This window comes from Nematolebias whitei, chromosome 2, assembly GCF_014905685.2.
Source record: "Nematolebias whitei isolate Nwh7 chromosome 2, NemWhi1, whole genome shotgun sequence".
Taxonomy (NCBI): Eukaryota; Metazoa; Chordata; class Actinopteri; order Cyprinodontiformes; family Rivulidae; genus Nematolebias; species Nematolebias whitei.
In genome coordinates this window covers 56,725,082-56,744,272 of record NC_056499.1, presented here as the reverse complement: position 1 = coordinate 56,744,272, position 19,191 = coordinate 56,725,082, and the positions used below count along the sequence as shown (strand labels likewise).

Here is a 19,191-nt window from a genome sequence, read left to right as displayed (position 1 = left end):
CGTTATAACACTGTCCCTTGCAAATCATTAATTAAATGTAAAGCATGAGAAATTAACAAAGTTCTGAATCATTGTTGCCACCGTCTCATGTTCATGAATTCTGGATGCCTGGTTCAACTCGTAACAATATAAAGGAGGCATTAAAAGGTTTATCAGCTGTGAATATTAAAACAATACCCTTGAATCCTGTTCCTGGATTCTAAAGAGCCAGATCAGTGAGAATTGCAATCTACAATGATGATGAGCGACCGTTAATGTGAGATTCCCTGTGGACAATGAATCAATTTTGGCTACTAGGTTGGATGAACTACAGGGTGAGATAAGGGTGTGGCTCACAAATGGATGTCGTTAACAGTCTGGGTGAATCATCTTTGCACACAGCCTAAGTTGAACTAGTCTGAAATTGCTCTGAGTAAAACTCAAGTTACAGGTACAGTTCATTATACCCTTAGAGGAGAGGCTGCAGTGGAGTTTTGGCTATAACCAAAGTGGTAGCTCCACTGGATAGGAAGGCATTTTACCTACCATTACTCTATTCTCCCTGATTGTAACTATTTCTCTCTTAACATGTTTTTTTTGTCTTTCCTCTTATAGCAAGTACATCTGGAGCTGTCATTTTATTTGTTTATCTCTCCTTCCTGTCCTCTCAAACCCAGCTGCTTGAAGCAGATGGCCGCTCGTCCTGAGCCTGGTTCTGCTGGAGGTTTATTCCTGTTAAAAAAAAGTTTTCCTTTCTACTGTCTCCATTGTGCTTGCACAGGATGGACGACTGTGACGAAGTGAAGATTCAACGAGTCTGCTGGCTTCCTTAGATAGAGAACTTTACTAATTGTCTTTTGTATGTGAATGTTTCTGTAAAGTGCCCTGAGACAACTCTGTTGTGAATTGGCACTATATAAATAAACTGAATTGAATTGAATTGAACCCTTTCTTTTTTTAGATGAAGGGCTGAACATTGGCTCTGTGTGATATTCAAAGTTTGGGAGAATGTTTTATTAGTTAAACTTGCTTTAAACTTTAACCATTACCTGTCTGGTATGTTCCTTGGTGTTAATAATGCTGTTTTGTCACTAATGATCAGCAACAAACCTCAGAGTCCTTAACGGAACAGGTGGATGAGGTTAAACACAGCTGGACTCTGTTCATTAATTAGTTGACTTCTGAAGGCAACTTGTTGCATGAATTTTAGTTATCAAAGTAAAATGCCCCTCCCACATTTTAATTTGTGAAATCTTTGAAAACCACTTATCGTTTTCATTCAGTTTCACTATTATACTCTCCTTTGTGTTGGTTTGTCTCATACAGTAAAATGCTGTGAAGTTTGGGTTGTAACATGACAAAATGTGAAAAAGTTCAAGAACTATGAAGACAAGAAACTTTCAAGAAACTGCAATTCAAATGATAAATGGGTCGAAAGCAAAAACGACTTATCTGTGACATTAGACACTGACCACACTGAACAGTAGAACATGTGGTTTTATAGAGATTAAAGTTGGGACATTTGTAATTAAGAGAAAAAGAAATACACACAAACAGTTTATCTTTTATTAACGCTTTGAGATAAGAAATCTACATTTCTGCACATGAGATAGATTGTTAAGAAATTAAAAGAATGAAGTCAAACTAAAATTAAAACATTTATGAAACACATTTGACTGATTTAGTTTAATTAAATTATTGTTGAATTATTGTTGAATTAATATTTTTAATTGAGTAGGGGTAAATATTGAGATTTTATCATAATTACAAAATAAAATAGCAGATAAAGCATTAATGCTTAATGACAAGACAAAAACTTGGCAACTGCAGTGTCAAGCAATCTTTCATTTGTTTAATAGAAATCTATAAACTGCTGTTTATCCACCTTATTCCTGGAGCTCTACTGTAGAAATGATTATAGTTCAACTTCCTGTCAGACAGGAAGTAGCAGTCAGCATTGGTTAACTATGGTAGTGGAGCACAGACCGCAGTTTATTTGAAAGTAATTTACATTCAGTTTAGCAAATAAAACTCTGTTTTTGTTTTGATTACATTTATTTAACCATAAAGTTTACTAAAATAACCGTGCTGAGTTCAGGTACCTGTTGTGTTCATGGCTGCAGAACAACCAGACCAAACTAAATCAGTCGCTACAACAACAGAGTTTGAACACGGACACAAAACAAAGTGTGTTCCTGTGAAAAGAGCTATAGTTTCCATCTCCTCCCTACAGATGAGGAATTATGAAGAATGTGTCTGAAAAATGTGAACTTGAAGAGAACACCCAAAACGCTGTATGTGTGCTCATTTCACTTCTAACTTTGGGCGGCTGTGGCTGAGTGGTTAGAGCAGTCGTCCTCCAATGCAAGAGTTGGGGGTTCCAGTCCACCAGCAGTCACATGCCAAGTGTCCTTGGGCAAGACACTAAACCTCTCATTGCCTCTGATATGTGTCCCATCAGTGTATGAATGTGATCTAAAGCTCTGATTAGTCTCTTTAGAATGATTTGTTCAATTAGCTTTGTAGAGATCTAGTATAGAGCTGTATGAATGGGTCAATGAGGCACAGATTGTAGTGTAAAGCGCTTTGAGTATCTTGATGAGATAGAAAGACGCTATGTAAGTACCGTCCATTTACCATTTACATTTGTTGACAAACGGCCAACAGAGGAAAACCTGCATCCTACTTTGTGGCTGGACTACAATAAACCACCAGAGAAGAGATGCTGGATCCTCAGAAGGATTGAAAACAGTGTGACAAGAACATCAGGTATGATTTCAAGTGTATGGAGGTCACAACATTATAGTATTTGTTTGTCTTCAGTTTAATGATTTTCTTTGTAATTAACCAAGCTCAGTGATGGAGGACTTTAAGGCTTTGTCTGGCTCTGTGTCTGATTTAAGGTAAATAAGGTTGTGTCCCACCTCTTTTAACAAAACACCACCGACCTTATTACTGTGTAGATACTAATACACCTCAGAACTTTTCAGATTGTTCATGGCTTCACCGTTGGAAAAACTGAGTCAATGAAGTAGCTAAATATGCTAACTAAATATGCCAGTAGATATAGCTAAATATGCTAGTATAAGTAGCTAAATATGCTAGTATAAGTAGCTAAATATGCTAGTATAAGTAGCTAAATATGCTAGTATAAGTAGCTAAATATGCTAGTAGATGTATCCAACGCCCTATTTACACGGACACGATGGGGGGAAACGTAGGTTTTTTCGTATGTTAATTAGAGGAAAAGATTTGTGTTGACACAGTCGGATTTAGAGTTTACATGCATCCGGAGGATTCCTCCCCGCCCTCCCGAATCCGCTGTAGTTACCATGCCGGGTCATTAGATGGCGCTGTGAATTTTGTACCTTCACCTAATGTGCATGCGTGCTGCCTCAGCACGCTGTTTTCCTCTGGGCTAACCAACTAACAACAACGTAACGTAACAACAATTTAAAGCTGGATTTTGGATAAGAGTCGACAGATGTGACGCCAAGAGGGACCGCTTCATCTAACAGCTCCACACCGGTTGCTGAGTGGACCAGAACCAAGTCGAAGATGTCGGACTTTACTCCATGATAATCAGTAGCTGTTTCACTGCAGGTAAATCAACGTTCTTAATAATGTTTGCTTGAGTTTACTTCGGTTACAAAACAACCAACTGAGTTTTTATTTTTTCCTGAAAGGATAAGAAGGAGCTGTCCTTCCACCGGTCGGACCATTTCTGAACAAGGCTCGGCCCAAATGAACTGCAGGAGGACTTTGAAGAGAGATGTTGGATGAACTATTTATTTAAAATCCCCCTCATTTCTTTTATTCAATCCATTCAAGTTCAGTTAACGTGTTTTTAATAGTGTGTTCAGTTTAATTATCAGTGTTTGTGTGACATACAGTTTGTGGTGTTGAATAAATAAATAAAAATTAAACCTGATGTCTTCATTTTCAACTTTAGTGTTCACGCTATATGTTTAGCATCATTTTAAATTATTAAACAGTTATTATTTAGCACATTTATGTTATAGTGCAGCGCGACGTGTGCGCGTGCCTCGTTCTATAAACAGCGACATTAGAACTGGATCAGACTGTGTCTCTTCCAACACAGATGTCGGTCACAGCACCTGGAATCTGACATAGATTAACTACGAGATTAAAATATATTCCATCAGTCGAGGTTCTGAAAGCAGCGTATCCACCGCCATGTTGATAGAAATATAGCGTCTGTCCGCGCGTGCGTGTGCGCATGTGGTTTAACACAAAGCCTCAGCGGGAGATGTTTACATTATCAGCGGGGGGTCAGCGAAAAACCTCCACTCTGGAAGGTGGATTCAGAAACCTCAGGATTCAAAGAGGGGGGCCACTGGTGTCGTGTAAATGATCAGCAGAACCGCAGAGAGAAAGATGCGGATTCACTCAAAATATGCGCCGTGTAAACGGCCCCTAAATATGCTAGTATAAGTAGACACATATGCTAACATAAGTAGCTAAATCTGTTAGTAGATGTAGCTAAATAGATTTAGCTAAATCCACTGGTAGATATAGCTAAATATGCTAGTAGATGTAATCTGCAGCCATTTCTTCAAGTCAACCTCCACCCCTCGTCCTCAGCAGGCAGCGGTATGATTGTTGTTCCTACATGTTTAAATTAAATTCACAATGCTCTGAGAAACTACATTAGCTTGTATTGTTCACACATAAAAACAATGCCAGTTCTGGTGTTAACCAGAAGTTGCGCCCATAATTCACACAAGGCACCATGGGGGCTAGGAATAAGGTGGATAGTTGTGCACAATCAAGATATTAAAACAAATTTATGACTCACCCTAAATCTGACATTAAAGTAAAGCTTAAAAAGGGTTGACACAGTGCATTTTAATTGTTATCCGAGGGCAGAGGTTGGTATTTGACCTTGGACATTTTGTTTTTGTAGACGAGCGCACCACAGATCATGCCAACAGCAGCCAGGAGACATCCAGCAATGAACGCCGTGTTCAGATTCAGGTTGACCACTGGAACCACACAAACACTGAATAAATTACTGTCCACATGTTAACTTGTGCTTCAAAACCTCACACTACACCTTATGTCATTACCTGAGACATCTCTGGCATCAGCCGACCGCTTCAGCCTCAGAGGACCCTGGGAAATGAAGTGCTTTCCACTCTGAATGAGAGCTTCTCTCTTCCAGCGGTTGCTGTGACCGCTGGACCAAGTGGAGTTTGTGCATCCCTGAGAGCACCTGGTGTTAGAGTTGCCTGCTTCACACATCATGACTGTGCAGCTGATGTACACCTGGATAAAAGACAGGAAGCTGCTGTCAAAATGCTTCTCTCTGTTTGAAAAAAGCAGGGACTTCAGCCAGAGGCTGTAAAATCCTCTAAATTTGGCCATTTTTAGAGTAAAATCAAAAACTCAGAAGACATTTTACATACTCTCTTAAAAAGCCCTCTGAGGTTCTTACTCAGTTTGTAGGTTACTTGTGAGTGATGATGAATTTGGTCGGTAACCTGACTGTCTGTCTGTTAGCAACATATCTCGTGAACCACAAGACAAATTTGAATGAATCTCTCATAAAGTAATCACTGGATGTACATCTCATTAACTTTAAGGGTCAACCCAATTCAAGATGTCTGCCACAGTGACATAATTTTAGTCAACATAAAAATTAAAATTCAATCATTTTTATAGATATTGATCTAAACATTGTGTGCCAGTAGCTGAGAGTCATTCACTTAAAGTGCTAGTCATTGCACAAGATCTTTACCTGAAGCTTTCCTCTTTTCTTTTCTTTCTTTTTTTATCTTTTTAATTTTTTTTCTTTTATCTTTTCTTTCCTCTTGGAGCCAACTCTGTCTGTTGGGAAAATATCTCATGAGCTACTGGATGGATTTAACTAAAACTATCAAAACGTAGACATTGAATGACCCAAACTGTTTATTGTAAGGGATACACAGTGGGCTAATGCTTCTTGGATACAGGCTGGAATTTGATCCCTGCTGCTCAGATGGCCCGGTACACGGGGTCTGATGCTCAGAGACCGAAAACTTCCTGTGACAGGTTTGACGCCACAGGTTTGTCCTGTGACTGTCACGTTTTCTGCCCCTTTCTGCCATGCCTTGTTAAACCCTCTGCTCCTGTCAGTGTTCACGTCTGCTTCTGTCAAACTGCTCCACGCCCACTCTGCCTCGTCACTGCAATCAGCGTTCATGCCGCTCACCTGTTTTCCCCAGTATTTAAGATCCACGTTCTCAACTACTCAGTGCGAGATTATTGAAATCCTTTGGGCAAGTAAATGTCAAGCGTTCAGTCCACAGTTTTGTTTGTCTGCCTGGTTTTGACCTCAAGCCTGTCTCACGGATTCCTCGCCTTGCTTCCTTCTCGTCTGTTCTGAATTATACTCTCTGTTTATGGTAACGACCTCTGCTTCCTCGACCATGCATTAAGGATTACGTTTTGGACCTGGCTCTGAACTTCTGATCTTCTGTGTATGAACCTCGCCCGTTTCTCTGGATCTTCCTGTCAGATTACCCTTAAATCTACGCTCTGCTTGACACTGCTTCTCTGCCTCCCAGTCTTCACTGCCAGTGATGTCATCAACCTCAACACCCTCAAGGAGAAATTAGGGAGAAATGTTTTTTGTGTGTGAGCAGAGAGAGACTGTGAAAGTTGAGCTAAATATTGCTTAAAGTTGAAAAGTAATGCTAAAGCGACTTCTAAAGACTGAAGGACCTATTTTCATGACAAGCAGCCAATGAGCCTAGGAGCTGCTAAAACCAGGCTCAGGAGCTGCTACAACTGGCCCAGGACTGATGCGACCAACATCAGCTTTATCTTCAACATAAACTGAAATGGCGAAAAGAAACGTGAAGCAAAAGGATCGGTCGAGGCCCGGGTTAACAACGACCGCCACCAGTGCTGTTGACAAACAGGGTGCTGGCGGAAATTGTGCTACTGTTAGTCGAAGACCACGAAGTGGGAAACGTGTCAGGAGACAGAGGGAGAAGAGGAATGTGAAGAATGTAGGACAGAGGGTTGCAACTCTAAATGTGAGGACAATGACAGGCAAAGGTAGAGAGCTGGCTGACATGATGCTGAGAAGAAAAGTAGACGTTTTATGAGTCCAAGAGACCAAGTCGAAGGGCAGCAAGGCTCGCAGCATTGGAGCAGTGCTCAAACTGTTTTACCATGGTGTAGATAGAAAGAAAAATGGAGTAGTGGTGGTCCTGAAGGAAGAGTTGGCAAAGAATGTAGTAGAGGTGAAAAGAGTGTCAGAACGGGTGATGTGTCTGAAGGTAGAAGTAGAAGGTCTGATGCTCAACATCGTCAGTGGTTATGCTCCACAGGTTGGATGTGATGAGGAGGAGAAAGATACATTTTGGAAAGATTTGGATGAAGTGATAGAGAGTATTCCCAGGGAGGAGAGAGTGGTGATCGGAGCAGACCTGAATAGACATGTTGGTGAAGGAAAGAGAGGATGAGGAAGTGATGGGTAGGTTTCGTGTCAAGGAAAGAAACCAGGGAGGACAGATGGTGGTGGATTTTGCCAAGAGAATGGAAATGGCTGTAGTCAACACCTATTTCCAAAAGAGGGAGGAGCAAAGAGTGACCTATAAGAGTGGAGGAAGGAGTACGCAGGTCGACTACATTCTGTGTAGAAGAGGAAACCTGAGGGAGATTGGAGACTGTAAGGTTGTGGCAGGGGAGAGCGTGGCCAGACAGCATCGGATGGTTGTGTGTAGAATGACTGTTGTTGTGAAGAAGAGAAAAAGAGTAAAATCAGAGAAGAAGACCAAATTGTAGAAGCTGAAGAAGGAAGAATGTTGTGAGAAATTCAGAGAGGAGCTGTTAAAGGCTCTGGATGGTAAGAAAGAGCTTCCAAATGACTGGACTACTACAGCAACAGTAATTAGAGAGACAGGTAGTAAGGTACTTGGTGTGTCATCTGGACAGAGAATGGATGATAAGGAAACCTGGTGGTGGAATAGTAAAGTGCAGGATGCCGTTCAAAGAAAGAGATTAGCCAAGAAGAAATATGACAGTGAGAGTACTGAAGAGAGGAGACAAGAATATAAGGAGATGGGACGTAGAGCAAAGAGGGAAGTAGCTAAGGCAAAGCAGAGGGCATATGATGAGTTGTATGGGAGACTAGACACTAAAGAGGACGAGAAGGACTTGTACCGATTGGCAAGACAGAGGGATCAGGCTGGAAAGGATGTGCAGCAGGTTAGGCTTATTAAAGATAGGAATGGTAATGTTCTAACAAGTGAGGAGTGTGTGACGGGAAGATGGAAGGAGTATTTGAGGAGCTAATGGATGAAGAGAATTAGGAGGATTAGCACTACAGTGGGTATCTAGATATTTGAATAATAGGAGACTGTTTGTACAGGTAAATGATGTAAAATCAGAATTTTGTGTTAATGGATGTGGAGTCCCTCAAGGCTCTGTGTTGGGACCAGAGTTGTTTATTTTGTATGCGAATGATCTGGTTGATGTGTCAGGGCTTTTGAAATGTGCTTTATTTGCAGATGATACCACTTTTTTTTTTTGTTTAGGTGAATATATCGAATGGATGTTACAGATGATACAGGCAGAATTTGTTCAAATACAGACTTGGTTCCAACTTAATTAGTTATTAAATTTTGAAAAAAAAAACATGATATTTAGTAATAGAAATAAAATTATAGAGGTCCCATTTAAAATTGACAGTACTGAAATTCAAAGAGTTAGTGAAATAAAATGGGTGTCGTTATTGATGAGAAGCTGACATGGAAATCTCATGTAAATTACTTAAGAATAAAAATATCAAAATCAATTGCATTACTGTATAAAGTAAAATAGTTTTTGAATGACAAAGCTTTATATATAGTGTACAATGTAGTGATTTTTCCATATTTAATCTATTGTACTGAAGTTTGGGGAAAAGCATGAAAAACAATTACAAATCCTATTTTTATTTACAAAAAAGAGCTATAAGAATTATTAGTAGGAAGTGCTATGGTCACCCAACAAATATATTTCATAAGTTGAAATAGTTAAAATTTTATGATTTGGTTGAATATAGTATTTTACAAGTCATGTATAAAGTTAATAAAAAATACTACCCCCAAATATTCAATTAAAATTTGTTAAACAAAAGAGTCATTACAAACTTAATGGAATGTAAATGTTTGTAAAACCTCCATTTAGAACTAGTCTGAAGGAGCTGCGTTGTAATTCAGGGAACAGGATTGTGGAATTGTCTTGATATCACCATAAAAATTTATAAAACAATTTATATGTTTAAAAAGATGATAGTTAAAATTGTTAGGAAAGTATGATATCATGTGAAGAATGCCTGATGTCATAAAGCAAGGTTTTAGGATTCAAACTCAGACAACAAGAATGGTAAAAACAAAGAAAAGTTTTATTGGTTGATTTGCAGCTGCTGGGGAGACAGGATCCATTTGCAGTAACAGGTCTTTGCGGCAGGTGGGGTGAGAGCCACCTGTCAGAGTTTAAAGAGATGAACTGGTGGGAAGGCAGCTGCAGAGGGAGGCCTTTAATGCCGTGAACAGTGGGGCAATGCAGGTTTGTGGTCCAAACTAGTGATGGTAGGATGAAACAAAAGCTTAAAAACATGCTTCGAACCCTGTAGTAAAATTACATCGGAGCACTGCTTCGGAGCCTGTTTTGATGCGGAAAAAGTCACGTGACACGTGACGTCCGAAACACAAACTGTTTTGTTGTCGGAATGAATCATTTGACTGGTTCGCGGTCCAAACAGCTGATTCCCTGGCACCGCCTCGTCTCGATTCTGATTGTTGACAGGTTGAGACAGTTTTGAATTGAGAGCGTTCAACACTATAAAACAGCTCTAAAATGTTTGCAATGTGTTGGAGAGTTGGTGTGTTTTTACTGTTGTGCTGATTTAGTGTAAACTGAGTAATTATGGAGCCAGCCAGGAAAACAGGTTGTTCTAATGTGTGGGTGCATTCTGCTTGCTCAGGATAAGGTGGTTTTGGCATTTAAATGTTTAAGTTATAGTAATGTTCAGAAGAGAAAATATTATCTAACCCATTTAACCCATGTATTTAATGTACAGTGCCTTGTGAAAGTATTCGGCCCCCTTGAACTTTTCACCCTTTTGCCACATTTCAGGCTTCAAACATAAAGATATAAAATTTATTTTTTTGTGAAGAATCAACAACAAGTGGGACACAATCGTGAAGTGGAATGAAATTTATTGGATGTGTCAAACTTTATTAACAAATAAAAAACTGAAAAGTGGGGCGTGCAATATTATTGGGCCCCTTTACTTTCAGAGCAGCAAACTCAGTCCAGAAGTTCAGTGAGGATCTATGAATGATCCAATGTTGTCCCAAATGACTGATGATGATCAATAGAATCCACCTGTGTGTAATCAAGTCTCCGTATTAATGCACCTGCTCTGTGATAGTCTCAGGGTTCTGTTCAAAGTGCAGAGAGCATCATGAAGACCAAGGAACACACCAGGCAGGTCCGAGATACTGTTGTGGAGAAGTTTAAAGCCGGATTTGGATACAAAAAGATTTCCCAATCTTTAAACATCCCAAGGAGCACTGTGCAAGTAATCATATTGAAATGGAAGGAGTATCAGACCACTGCAAATCTACCAAGACCCGGCCGTCCCTCTAAACTTTCATCTGGAACAAGGAGAAAACTGATCAGAGATGCAGCCAAGAGGCCCATGATCACTCTGGATGAACTGCAGAGATCTACAGCTGAGGTGGGAGAGACTGTCCACAGGAAAACAATCAGTCGTACACTGTACAAATCTGGCCTTTATGGAAGAGTGGCAAGAAGAAAGACATTTCTCAAAGATATCCATAAAAAGTGTTGTTTAAAGTTTGTCACAAGCTCCTGGGAGACACCAAACATGTGGAAGAAGGTGCTCTGGTCACATGAAACCAAAATCCAACTGTTTGGCCACAATGCAAAACGATATGTTTGGTGTAAAAGCAACACAGCTCATCACCCTGAACACACCATCCCCACTGTCAAACATGGTGGTGGCAACATCATGGTTTGGGCCTGCTTTTCATCAGCAGGGACAGGGAAGATGGTCAGAATTGATGGGAAGATGGATGGAGCCAAATACAGGACCATTCTGGAAGAAAACCTGTTTGAGTCTGCAAGAGACCTGAGACTGGGACGGAGATTTATCTTCCAACAAGACAATGATCCAAAACATAAAGACAAATCTACAATGGAATGGTTCACAAATAAATGTATCCAGGTGTTGGAATGGCCAAGTCAAAGTCCAGACCTGAATCCAATCGAGAATCTGTGGAAAGAGCTGAAGACTGCTGTTCACAAACGCTCTCCATCCAACCTCACTGAGCTCCAGCTGTTTTGTTATGTTCAAAACTGATGGAGACAAACCCCAAGAGACTTGCAGCTGGAACTGCAGCAAGAGGCGGAGCTACAAAGTATTAACGCAAGGGGGCCCAATAATATTGCATGCCCCACTTTTCAGTTTTTTATTTGTTAAAAAAAGTTCGACACATCCAATAAATTTCATTCCACTTCACGATTGTGTCCCACTTGTTGTTGATTATTCACAAAAAATTTAAATTTTATATCTTTATGTTTGAAGCCTGAAATATGGCAAAAGGTTGAAAAGTTCAAGGGGGCCGAATACTTTTGCAAGGCACTGTAATTACAGTAAAACGATATATGTGATTTTAATAGTCATAATGGGCTCAAATTAATTTTTTATTTACATTAGTGTATTTTTACAGGTGCAGTGTTTGGTGTGTTCAACTGAACTGAAGCATCATGATACCTCCTCTATGATTAGACACTTCAACGCCAAACATGGAGATGCTGGAGACGTCATTTCATTGATATTTTAAGAACGATTCTGACTCTGCCACATTTACACAAGCACAATACCATTGAAACATTTTTATTAAATCTCTTCAATTCACATTTATCAGTATTTATTTGAAAAAATGTAAGCATAAATACATTTTCAAACCATATAACATAAAGTTGATGAATTAAAAATATATATTTTTTAACCACAGTAAATTAGTTTCTTTAACACTACTCATGGAATCAGAACAGAATCAGTAATCAGAACTAGTGTTCATTTGTGCTCATCTGCTCACACAGACTCATGTTTGTGCTGCTGTTCGACTTAATGTTTTTTATGCTACTAGTGTTTAGTGTATTTTTAGTTGATGCTTTTCTTAGATCTTATTAGGGCTGCAACTAACGATTATTTCAATAATTGATTCATCAGCCGATTATTTTTTCTCGATTAATAGATGAATCGGCAAAAAAAAATACAACGTTTTAATTTCCACCCCTTTATTCCAAAATTGAACATTTGACTGACACAGAAATTCGCACAAAAAACAGGTTGCTATTTTACTATTCTGTTAGTAAAATATTGAATAATAAAAAATCAGTTAGTCAAATAGCTTAAAAAAATAAATGTACACAAAAATATATACAAATGTATCTTTATACCTGCACAATATGTAGCTACTTTGTAAAATGTGTCCTTGAGGGAAGAGTGTAACCTGGATTAAAAGTGTGGATCATTGTAACCTGGATTAAAAGTGTGGATTATTGTAACCTGGATTAAAAGTGTGGATCATTGTAGTGAAGCCTTCGTCTTCAACTATCGACAGAGGTCTCATGTCAGTGACGATCATTTAAGGATGTTTCAGTGAAGACAGCTGCTGCTGTGGTGTCCATGATGTCTGTCCATCATGAAGGATGTTGTTGTTTGTTGTTGTTTTCTGGAATGAGACAGTAAATATGTTTTATAGTATAATTTACAGCAACTCAAGAAATGCCTTGTTTCACTTACAGTGTTAGGTTCAGGCAAAAGTAGCTAAAAGAGCAATTAAACACACACACACACACACACACACACACACACACACACACACACACACACACACACACACACACACACACATATAAAATACTTAATTACACACATTTGAGTAAATGTAATAAATAACTTTAATTACTGTTTAAATGCAATTCATCCTGCCATACCTGCAGTGTCTTCAGACTTTGCCAACAAATTAAAAGTTGAAGCTTAATCATTAAATTATTATCTTTGTGTTAGATTTATTTATAAATCACATTTAAACACTGCTTGTTCCAATTAAATTAAATAAAAAGTAACACACGTTTATCACCATCATTAATCAGATAAATAAACAAACAAACAGCAGCTTCATCTACCAGACAGACTGACGTTACGTTTTCTCTCTTGAAACAGAACAATGTGTTAAATTGTAGAGACTCACCTGCAACACGAGTTGGGAGTGAGACATGTTGTATCAGCTGCAGCTCATGACTCCGACATGTTTACGTTTAATCTCCGTGGTTCTCCCGTGTCGTCTCGGCAATTTTCAAAGCGACATGCTTCTCATTTTTTATCTTTGTGAAGAGCTCCCACACTTTGGAGGACTTGGGTCGAACAGTTTTTGCTGTGTTGGTCATTTGTAAAATTTACTTAATTTCCTTTGAAAACAGCCTCGCTCTGTTCAACTCGCGCTGCATTTTTTGTTTTTCAAACTTTATTCAGTCAGTCAGCATTGACAATGAACTTCCCATGAGCAAAACGAAACGGCTCCGCAGCGCCGTGAAAGATGCATAATCGCGCGACACAACGAATCGATAATGAAATTCGTTGCCAGAATAGGTGGGGGATATTGAGTCTGAGTGGGCCATGTTCTGTGCCTCTATTATCGAGGTGGCTTACCAGAGCTGCGGCTGCAAGGTTGTCGTGCCTGTCGCGGTGGCAACCCTCGAACCCGGTGGTGGACACCGGCAGTGAGGGATGCTGTCAGGCTGAAGAAGGAGTCATATAGGGCCTTTTTGGCCTGTGGGACCCTGGAAGCAGCTGATGGGTACCGGCAGTGCAAGCGATATGCGGCTCTGGTGGTCGCTGAGGCAAAAACTCGGGCATGGGAGGAGTTCGAAGAGGCCATGGAGAATGACTTCCGCACGGCTTCGAGGCGATTCTGGTCCACCATCCGGCGTCTTGGGGGGGAAAGCGGTACACCATCAACACTGTTTATAGTGAGGGTGGTGTGCTGCTGACCTCAACTCGGGATGTCGTGGGTCGGTGGGCAGAATACTTTGAAGACCTCCTCAATCCTACCAGCACGTCTTCTATTGAGAAAGCGGAGCCTGGGGACTCTGGGTCGGGCCCTCCAATCTCTGGTGCTGAGGTCACCGAGGTGGTTAAAAAGCTCCTCGGTGGCAGGGCCCCAGGGGTGGATGAGATTCGCCCGGAGTTCCTTAGGGCTCTGAATGTTATAGGGTTGTGTTGGCTTACGCGACACTGCAGTATTGCGTGGACATCGGGGGAAGTTCCCCTGGATTGGCAGACCGGGGTGGTGGTCCCCCTATTGAAAAAAGGGGACCGTAGAGTGTGTTCCAACTACAGGGGCATCACGCATTTAAGCCTCCCTGGTAAGGTCTATTCGGGGGTTCTGGAGAGGAGGGTCCGTCGGATAGTCGAACCTTGGATTCAGGAGGAGCAGCGCGGTTTTTGTCCTGGTTGTGGAACACTGGACCAGCTCAACACTCTCAGCAGGGTCCTGGAGGGTGCGTGGGAGTTTGCCCAACCGGTCTACACGTGCTTTGTGGACTTGGAGAAGGCATTGGACCGTGTTCCTCGGGGAACCCTGTGGGGGGTACTCTGGGAGAATGGGGTACCGGACCCTTTGAATCGGGCTGTTAGGTCCCCGTAGGACCGGTGTCAGAGCCTGGTCCGCATTGTTGGGCTTGTTCCTGGTGAGAGTTGGACTCAGCCAAGGATGTCCTTTGTCACCGATTCTGTTCATAACTTTTATGGACAGAATTTCTAGGTGCAGCCAAGGTGTTGAGGGGATCCATTTTGGTGGCCTTAGGATTGCGTCTCTGCTTTTTGCAGATGATGTGGTCCTATTGGCTTCATCAGGTCGTGATCTGCAGCTTTCGCTGGAGCGGTTCGCAGCCAAGTGCGACACGGCCGGGATGAAGATCAGTTCCTCCAAATCCGAGGCCATGGTCTTGAGCCGGAAAAGGGTAGAGTGCCCTCTCCGAGTCAGGGAGGAGGTCCTACCCCAAGTAGAGGAGTTCAAGTATCTTGGGGTCTTGTTCACGAATGAGGGAAAAATGGAGCGTGAGATCGATAGGCGGATAGGTACAGCGTCTGCAGTGAAGCGGGCACTGTACAGGTCTGTCGTGGTGAAGAGAGAGCTGAGTCAAAAGGCGAAGCTTTCAATTTACCGATCGATCTACGTTCCTACTCTCATCTATTGTCATGCGCTTTGGGTTGTGACCGAAAGAACGAGATCTCGGATACAAGCAGCCAAAATGAGTTTTCTCCGCAGGGTGTCTGGGCTCTCCCTTAGAGATAGGGTGAGAAGCTCGATCATCCAGGAGGGACTCAGACTAGAGCCACTGCTTGTCCACGTCGAGAGGAGCCAGTTGAGGTGGCTCGAGCATCTGGTTAGGATGCCTCCTGGACGCCTCCCTGGTGAGGTGTTCCGGACATGTCCCACCGGGAGGAGATCCAGAGGAAGACCCAGGACACACTGGAGGGACTATGTTTCTCAGCTGGGCTTGGAACACCTCGGTATTCCCCCGGAGGAGCTGGCCCAAGTGGCTGAGGAGAGGGAAGTCTGGGCCTCCCTACTTAGGCTGTTACCCCCGCGACCCGACCCCGGATAAGCGGAAGAAAATGGATGTATGGATGGATAGTCCAAAGGGCAAAGCAGGGGTCAAACACAGGAGTCAGTAGTACAAAAGTAATCCAAAAAGGGTGATCCGTGAGTCGTGGTCATAGAGAGAAGAGGAGGTCGTTACCGTGATCAGAGAGGCAGAGCAGAACCAAATGAGGGGCAGGCAAAAACGGGAAATCCAGAAGGCAAGGCGTGAGGTCGAAAATCCAATAACAAGGATTGAAGTTCAGGCATGAAACAAGAAAACTACGATGGCTGGAAAATCAGGGACCGTGAGTGGTGTGATAATCTGGCACCGGATAAGTGAAAGTGGAGCTCTTAAATAAGGCCAAGAACAGGTGCAGTGAATCAGGGCTGATGAGCTGAAAGTGCAGACAGGGGCGTGGCTTAATGACTGAAGAAAACATAACATGAAGAGGCAGGGAAAACAGCATATGACAAAGAGGAGCAGAAACATGACAAGAGGGGCTGTGAGTGAGGCAGGGGACAGAGGAAGTGATAAAGGCATAAAGGGGCAGAGACTTAAGCAGATTAGGCAAGCAGAGATCTCTGATCATGACAGATTTTTTTGTTTTCGCTTTGGGGATTGTTCAAGCCTGAGTTGTTTATTTGTTTATTTTATATTTTTTAAATAAGGGCAGATATTATAAGAATTTTCTTCTTCTTTCTGCACCCTTTTCATTCAATGTTTTTTTCTTTTTGATGAATTTGTTTTGTTTCTTTTAAATTAATGAATAAATAAAAAATAAATAAAAATGAGTGCAAAAAAGGCGGAATTAGCTGAACAAGCTAAAATTAGCACAAACCTGCTCAATAGTAGCTGAAATAGCAGAAAAAACCTGAAACTTGTAGAAAAAAGCTGAAAGGAGCAGAAACAAGTTAGAAGCACAAAACAGCTAAAAAACTGCTAAAGTTCCACCAGTACTAAAAGTCATAGCAGGACTGTCTTGAAAGAGCTAACGTTTTGATTTTTGATTTGTTGAAATTTCTTAAAAACTGCAGGATGAGAATTGCACTGAAAAACGTACAGAAGAAAAGTGGATCATAATAGTGTGAATGCTTCATAATTATGAACACAAATAGGATGTGCATCTACAGCTGATCCTATCCTTAGTTCAGCGAATCCAACTTAAACACAAAAAAACTACAACTCACATTACTCTGACATTGGGACTGGTAGTAGATGGGCATCATCCCTTTGAGAAACTGTGAGTGCCACCAGATTATGATTAAGATCTTTGTTTAAAACTTAGTTTTGCAAGGCATTCACTTTCCTTCAAGGAAGACTAATGTCATAAAGTTAGTTTTTGTTTCATCGGCAAAGGGGCCGGAATTTCTTAAAATTAGACACAATGAACAGTACCATTTTTTTGGAATGGTTACAAAACACCAATAAAATTAGCATTTGTTCACATTTTAGGAAATATATTTATTTTATTCCTAGAATTTTTTTTTGTAGATAAAATATTTTGTTTCCAATCACTTCCTAATGTCCTGGAAACCCATTGGATGACAGAAACTGAATCTACAGGCTCCAAACATGCAGAAACTCAGTTGTCTCACAGGTTTTAGGAAAATCTCTTGAATAAAATGGAATCGTAATTTGGATGTTTAGAAATCAGGTGTACAGTGTTTAATCCTCACCTGGTCGTGTAGGCCGATGAATTTAAAGGCCTCCATGCTGAACTTGAACTGTCGCTTGTTGGAAGAAGAGTGGATCTGAACAGTCGGGTCAACTTTGCAACTATTCAGAGAGAAATCAGAAATATACAATCATTTAGGGTTAAGAAATGGCAGAAATTACATTTGAATGGGCTGCAAATAATAGTATCTGGAGAAAAACAATAAAACATGAAGATGACTTAAGAGAAAAATGACAAAGGTATTTCATAATTTGCAGCAGTATCAGATGAGTCGTTTAAAAGCTTTAAGTGAAAGATATTTCTAACTTTAATAAACGTTCTAAAGTTGTCCTGTGGTTCCTAGAGTTTTCAAAACCAGAATGGGAGGAAGATCTTTCAGTTATCAGATGTGGAACCAACTTCCAGTTTCTGACACATTGTCCAGTTTTAAAACTAGGCTTAAGACTTTTCTTTTTGATAAATCCTATAGTTAGGGTCGGCTCGGGTTTCCTGAGCTGTCCCTTAGTTATGCTGCTATAGGCTTAGACTGCTGGAGGACAAACTGACCACACTTTTCACTCTGCTACTGTCTTTACTTACTCTGCTCAACCTGTTTTGTATTTGTAATTATTGTTTCTATCCTTAACATGAGTTTTTTTGTCTTTCAGATACACCTGGACCTATACCTGGACCTACCATTCTGTGTTCGTCTGTCTCTCCTTCCTGTCCTCTCAACCAGCCGGTCAAAGCAGATGGCCGCTTGTCCTGAGCTGGTTCTGCTGGAGGTTTCTTCCTGTTTAAAGGGAGTTTTTTCTTTCCACTGTTGCCACTGCTGGTGCTTGCTCAGGATGGGAGACTGCAACGAAGCCAACATTCAACTTGTCTGCTGGATTCCTTAGATAGAGAACTTTACTAATTGGCTTTTCTATGTATGTGAATGCTTCTGTAAAGTGCCCTGAGACAACTTTGTTGTGATTTGGCGCTATTTGTAATGCAATTATTTGGAATAAAATGAAAGGAATTAGACTAGAATTGTCTTTTAGGCTTGATCAACTTGTTAAAAATTGCTTGAATTGATGTTTCGTGTGTCTCTATGCGTCCTTGTGATGAATTGAGACCTGTCCAGGGTGTAACCCGCCACGTGTACAGTGACTGCCTCACAACCTGTAACAAGAGAAGTGGCTAAAGAAAATGGATGGACTAGACCAGGGGTGCCCAGATTTTTTCAACATGTGAGCTAATGTTAAAATGACCAAGTCAAAGTGAACTACCTGGAAGTTATGAACTATAGTACTATGGCTTTAAAATTATAGTATGTTGACCTAAACTGTCATACTGTATGTGCTGAGTAAAGATATTCTAAGATAAGGTGTGTGTTGTGTTTGTTCAACATGTGCACAGAAAAGGAGGGGGTAAATAAGACATTTAAATATATTTGGCAATCCTGATGCAGGGTTCAGCTGCATTCATTGCGCATGCAGCTTCTGCATGACTGTTATGTCCGGGGCTTAATTTGAGCCGGATCCTGCTGGAACAAGATCCGTGAACTCTCTTAATTTGACAGGATATGTTCTGGTAACTGTAAAAAGCTGGATAATATGTTGACGTAAATGGGAGATAACCGTGAGTCTCACAATCACAAAGAGCTGCGTCTCTGTGTGTGTGTGTGTACTAAACGCATCTAACTGATAGAAAAGCAGGATATCAGAGTCAAAGTCAGAGAGTCAGAGTTTCTTTATTGTCATTCGCACCTCATGTGGTACATGTGGTGGAGCGAAATTATGTACACAGGGTCCCAGTTACATCCAACAATAAAATGTATAAGAAAAACAGTAATAACATCTAAGATATGAACTAAGAAAAACATCAAC

At 40.9% G+C, this 19,191-nt stretch overlaps 1 protein-coding gene across 1 annotated transcript in view; it reads right to left on the bottom strand.

Moving 5' to 3' along the window:
- Window positions 1–4,848: 4,848 nt before the first annotated feature.
- The window catches only part of LOC119427411 (CUB and zona pellucida-like domain-containing protein 1), a 35,923-nt gene continuing 21,580 nt past the window's right edge, over window positions 4,849–19,191 (bottom strand). Inside the window, exons 7-9 of the mRNA XM_037695020.1 lie at window positions 17,343–17,442; window positions 5,070–5,268; window positions 4,849–4,985 (exon numbers count right to left, since the gene is read on the bottom strand). Coding sequence (XP_037550948.1) covers window positions 4,849–4,985; window positions 5,070–5,268; window positions 17,343–17,442 — 436 coding nt within the window. The remainder of the gene's footprint in view (window positions 4,986–5,069; window positions 5,269–17,342; window positions 17,443–19,191) is intronic.